At 47.6% G+C, this 5,999-nt stretch overlaps 1 protein-coding gene across 8 annotated transcripts in view; it reads right to left on the bottom strand.

Moving 5' to 3' along the window:
* The window catches only part of TVP23A (trans-golgi network vesicle protein 23 homolog A), a 57,976-nt gene that overhangs the window by 8,262 nt on the left and 43,715 nt on the right, over nucleotides 1-5,999 (bottom strand). For all 8 annotated transcript variants that reach the window (XM_064362515.1, XM_064362508.1, XM_064362507.1 and 5 more), the window contains exons 4-7: nucleotides 4,479-4,568; nucleotides 3,779-3,907; nucleotides 2,393-2,521; nucleotides 889-948 (exon numbers count right to left, since the gene is read on the bottom strand). In XM_064362515.1, the coding sequence (XP_064218585.1) occupies nucleotides 889-948; nucleotides 2,393-2,521; nucleotides 3,779-3,907; nucleotides 4,479-4,568 (408 nt within the window). The remainder of the gene's footprint in view (nucleotides 1-888; nucleotides 949-2,392; nucleotides 2,522-3,778; nucleotides 3,908-4,478; nucleotides 4,569-5,999) is intronic.

Genomic DNA, 5,999 nt, shown 5'->3' with positions numbered 1-5,999 from the left:
CCTCTCCTCCGAGGCCTGTTTCATGTAAAAAACAAACGGGTTATGGGACCGTGGGATTCTGCTGAGTCGGAAGCTTAGTCAATTATAGAAACTCCCATTTAAGCCATTCTGCCTCTGAAGAGAAGAAAGCTAGAACAGAACCAAAGGGGTGAGTGTACCGCATCACTGAGGAACACACAGTCCAAACGCTCTTCTTCAGATTGAGGAAAAATCTAAAAGTCACAGAGCTCACGCTGGGGTTCATTCTAAAATCACTCTGTATGATGCAGCTGGGTCAACTCAAAAAGTCCTTGAATCACTCAGTAAGACAGAATTTGGGGTCTGTGTATACACCCTGTGTAGTAACATGTGCACAGTATATCCAGTAATGTCCAGTGTCATATACAAAACAGTGTTCAGGTTTTTAAATTAAATTAAAAAGAGTCAGATGTAAATGCTACAGTCATCATTGCCATGAGATGCTTGCTCTGTTTGAGACACACAGGATCAGAGATAGCTGGGAGAAGAGTAAACTCCTGTTTTCCATCAGCTCTGGGGCATAAAAGCGGGAGAGTGGGAAACAAGAACAAATCCCCTTGTTCTTTCCCTTCCTTGTCTCCTTTCCCTCCCCACTCTTCCCTGGGCCTGCACATATGGTCAGATTTGCACATGTGCAGTGTGAGGAAGCTGTGACCCTGCCCCCGCCCCGCCCCAGCTCTCGCCCCAAGAGCAATGAGGCTGCAAAGCCTAGGGCAGGCCCAGTGCCCAGTCTGCTTCCTGCCTGACCATGCACCTGGCCACCCCAGGGAACAGGGGAATCCCACCCAGAGCCTGGGCCCCTGGGCCCCAAGAGCTGCATTTTTCAGAACTCCCAGCCCCTCCAAACGGGTGCCATGATCCATTTCTCACCTAATGCTGGTGAATCTCCAGCCCCTCAAGGCCAGGCTTCTGAAAGTCCTCTGGGCAGGCCTGCAAGGGGAAAAGTCAACCATGGTTATCTGTCCTTATATGCAAGTGGGCCAATCCTGCTGATTTAAGGCCAGAAAAAACCCACAAACCACAGAAAACCTGCGGAATTGGTTGCTTGATGTCTTGGCATAAAGCAGCGCCGTTCAAATTTAAGATGGTTCAAACCATTTCAGGATGAACCTGGTCAAATTTGAAAGACCTCTATCGCTCACTTTTAGAAATATCTGTTAAGTTTAAAGGAAAAAAAAAAATGGCCAGGCATGGTAGGTCAAGCCTGTAATCCCAGCACTTTGGGAGGCTGAGGCCGGCAAATCACTTGAGACCAGGAGTTCAAGACCAGACTGGCCAACATGGCAAGACCCCATCTCTACTAAATACAAAAATCAGCCAGGCATGGTGGTGTGCACCTGTAATCCCAGCTACTCAGGAGGCTGAGGCAGGAGAATCACTTGAATCCAGGAGTTAAAGGTTGCAGTGAGCCGAGAACGCACCATTGCACTGCAGCCTGGGAGACAGAGCGAGACTGCATCTCAAAGAAAAAAAAAAAAAACTAAGCTGAGCACGGTGGCTCATGCCTAAATCCCAGCACTTTGGGAGGCTAAGGTGGGTGGACCACGAAGTCAAGAGATCGAGACCATCCTGGCCAACATGGTGAAACCCCGTCTCTACTAAAAATATAAAAATTAGCTGGGCGTGGTGGTGTGCGCCTATAGTCCCAACTAATCAGGAGGCTGAGGCGGGAGAATCACTTGAACCTGGGAGGTGGAGGTTGCAGTGAGTCGAGATCGCCCCACTGCACTCCACCTGGTGACAAAGTGAGAGTCCATCTCAAAAAAAAAAAAAAAAACTCTTTGTGACTCCTTCCTTAATTCTGTGGTTTTAAAAATCACTGAAAACTAACAATGGCAGTCACAAAAGGACAATAATTATGATTGCACTTACAGGAGGTCCCTAGAGCAGTCAAACCCATAGACGGAAAGCAGAGTGCTGGTCGTAGGGGCAGGAGGCGAGGAGAAGGGGGAGATAAGGTTTTACGGGTACCAAGCTTAGGTTTTGTAGGATGAAGGCAGTTCTGGAGCTGGGTGGGGGAAGGTTGCACAACAAGGTGGTTATACTTAATGCCACAGAACTGTACACTTTGCAATGGTTAAAACGGTATTTTCTATTTAAATTTTAACAATTAAAAAACAAAACTGCGAGGCATGGTGGCTCATGGCTGTAATCCCAGAGCTTTGGGAGGCCAACGCAGGTGGACTGCTGCAACCGTCACGCCATTGCACCCTAGCCTAGGTGACAGAGCGAGACCCTGTCTCCCAAAGAATAAATAATAAAACAATGGCAGCCTGGCTGATATGTTACATTACAAACCGCAGTTGCCAGCAGGCCACCTTGACTTTGACTACCTGGAGAGGAGTGGTCGAGGAGTCAGACCTCAATAACTCACCGTCTGGAACACCGTCTGGGACAGGAAACTGGCTGTGACCTTGCTGACGTCACTGTTGCCTCCCATCTTACAAAGGATGTAGCCATACAGGTTTGCAGCTTGGAGAGAGATCCCAGCAACCACCAGAGCCTGCACGCAAAGAAAACAAAGGCCACTCTCTAAGAGCACTTAGAGAAATGCGCCTCTCAAGCCAAGTAGAAGTAGCTCCAGCCTGCACCTAAGACTAGTAACACCAACATTTACTGAGCATTTACAAATACCCATGGACACCTCCGAATCATTACAACCGGAGAGGCTACCACCATCATCATCCCATTTTACAAGGAGGAAAATGAGGCTCAGGAAGACGAAAGCTGCCCAAGGTCACAGAGCCGGAGCGTGGTAGAGCCAGGATCCAAATTCCAGAGCTCAAACTCATTAGATGACACTGTTGTTTTACTATCTAGGAGTATTTTGTTTTCTCTCTCTCTCTTTTTTTAAGATGGAGTCTTGCTCTGTCGCCTAGGCTGGAGTGCAGTGACACTCATTGCAACCTCCGCCTCCTAGGTTCAAGTGATTCTCCTGCCTCAGCCTCCCAAGTAGCCGAGATTACAGGTGTGTGCACTATGCCCAGCTAATTTTGGTATTTATAGTAGAGACAGGGTTTCGCCACGTTGGCCAGGCTGGTCTTGAACTCCTGACCTCAGGTGATTTACCTGCCTTGGCCTCCCAAAGTGCTGGGATTGTAGGCATGAGTTACCATGCCTGGCCTATGTGAGTCCATTTATACGAAATGCCCAGAATAGGCAAATCCATAGAGACAGAAAAATTAGCAGGTGCCAGGCCTTAGAGGAACAGAAGCATAGGGAAGCAATGTTGAAAAGGGGGTACCAGGCTTCTTTTTCAGGTGATGAAAATGCCCTAACATTGATGGTGGTGCTGGCTACACAACTCTGTGACTGCACCAGAAGCCACTGAATTTCACACTTTATTTTACTTTTGGAGACAGTCTCACTCTAGCACCCAGGCTGGAGTACAATGGCACAATCTTGGCTCACTGCAACCTCTGCCTCTCAGGCTTAAGCGTGCACATCAGCATGCCTGGCTAATTTTTGTATTTTTTGCAGAGATGGGGTCTTGCTATATTGCCCAGCCTGGTCTCGAACTCCTGAGCTCAAGCAGTCCTCCTCCTCGGCCTCCCAAAGGCCTGGGATTACAGGCGTGAGCCACTACGCCCAGCCCCTAATTGTACACTTCAAATAGGTAAGTTGTATGGAATGTGTATTATATCTCAATAAACTTTGTTACAATTGATCAATCAATAACAAATAACAACAAAGCCTACTGGTGCAGACACTGGTTTTGCAGAGACATCAAAGCAATGTGGAAGTCAAAGTGTGGACTTACCAGCCACTTTAGCTTCAAGGAAAATAAGGTGCTAAAAAAAAATACAATCCATATCATGGGGCAGATTATGAGGCCCAGCCAGAAGATTCGCGCTTCTGCTTCTGTGGCAGCGATGTTATTCGGAGACACCTGTGAAAGGAAAGCAATTCAACCGTCAAAACAAGTGGACATGATTGCAAAACAGCATGCTCGCATTTTCATTTATTTTATTTTGCAGATGCTTTTGTTGTGGCGTTTTTTTGTTTTGTTTTGTTTTGTTTTGAGATGGAGTCTCATTGTGTTGCCCAGGCTAGAGTGCCACGGCATGATCTTGGCTCACCACAACCTCCGCCTCCTGGGTTCAAAGTGATTCTCCTGCATCAGCCTCCTGAGTAGCTGGGATTACAAGTGCCTGCCACCATGCCCGGCTACTTTTTGTATTTTTAGGAGAGACAGGGTTTCACCATGTTGCCCAGGCTGGTCTTGAACTCCTGACCTCAAGTGATCCACCCACCCAAAGTGCTGGGATTACAGGCATGAGCCACTGTGCCCACCCTATTTTGCAGATACTTTTGCTACACACATGCTTCACCAGGGTACCCACAGTGGTGGTTTTGTGTAGGGCAGGAATCAGATATGCACAAAACTATGAAGGAACCCATGGAAACTTTCCATGTCCATTATCCCCACTCTGGTTAGTTCAGCTCGCTATGGAGAATACCTTCCTGGCTTCAAAGATCCAGTGGCTCTTCCCGTCTTCATCTATCTGGTTCCACCATCGCAGGCCCACCAGGAGTCTTCCGGTTACATTCTGAGAACAGACAAATGACTCTGAGGAGGTCACAGGCAAAGAGGCGTATTCACTATTGATAAATAAAAGCTCCCTGGTTCATTTCAGACTTGTACTGGGAGCAGGAAGAAAAAAGGCATTGAATGGTAGTGGATTCTCAGATGTTGCAGCTTCTGATTTTTAACTAAGCTCACTTTAGACACACTCAGCCGGGCATGGTGGCTCACACCTGTAATCCCAGGACTTTGGGAGGCTGAGACGGGTGGATCACAAGGTCAAGAGATCAAGACAATCCTGGCCAACATACCGAAACCCCGTCTCTACTAAAAATACAAAAATTAGCTGGGCATGGTGGCACGCACCTGTAATCCCAGCTACTTACTCAGGAGGCTGAGGCAGGAGAATCACTTGAATCCGGGAGGCGGAGGTTGCAGTGAGCCGGGACCACACCACTGCATTCCAGCCTGGTGACAGAGCCAGATTCTGTCACAAAAAAAAAAGTGACACACTCCCCTCCCAAACATACATAATTTATATGTTCATATTATATATGTTTTAAATATATGTGTTAATTCATATACAAATGATATGGTTTGGCTGTGTCCCCACTCAAATCTCACCTTGGATTGTCACTCCCACAATTCCCACGTGTTGTGGGAGAGACCAGGTGGGAGATAACTGAATCATGGGGGCGGTTTCCCCCATACTGTTCTCATGGTAATGAGTAAGTGTCACGAGATCTGATGGTTTCATAAGGAGAAACCCCTTTCCCTTGGCTTTCATTCTCTATTTTTTTTTTTTTTTGAGACAGAGTTTCGTTCTTGTCACCTAGGCTGGAGTGCAATGGCACGATCGCGGCTCAATGCAACATCCTCTGCCTCCCGGGTTCAAGTGATTCTCCCGCCTCAGCCTCCCAAGTAGTTGGGATTACAGGCACACACCACCATGCCTGGCTAATTTTTGTATTTTTAGTAGAGACAGGGTTTCACCATGTTGGCCAGGCTGGTCTCAAATTGCTGACCTCAGATGATCCTCCTGCCTCAGCCTCCCAAAATGCTGGGATTACAGGCATGAGCCACCGTGCCCCACCAGCTTCCATTCTCTCTTGTCTGCCGTCATGTAAGATTTGCCTTTCACCTTCCGCCATGATAGTGAGGCCTCCCCAGCCACATGGAACTGAGTCCATGAAACCTCTTTGTCTTTATAAATTACTCAGTCTTGGGTATGTCTTTATCAGCATCATGGAAGCAGACTAGTACAGTAAGTTTTATAAAAAATCCAAAGTCACTCGGTGTGGTGATTCACACCTGTAATCCCAGCACTTTGGGAGGCTGAGGCGGGGTGGAGGGGCAGATCATCTGAGGTCAGAAGTTTGAGACCAGACGGAGAAATCCTGTCTCTACTAAAAATACAAAATTAGCGGGACATGGTGGCAGGCGCCTGTAATCCCAG

Source organism: Aotus nancymaae, unplaced genomic scaffold, assembly GCF_030222135.1.
Source record: "Aotus nancymaae isolate 86718 unplaced genomic scaffold, 86718_ANA_hifiasm-v0.15.2.pri h1tg000049l, whole genome shotgun sequence".
Lineage (NCBI taxonomy): Eukaryota > Metazoa > Chordata > Mammalia > Primates > Aotidae > Aotus > Aotus nancymaae.
This window is presented reverse-complemented; position numbering and strand designations above follow the sequence as displayed.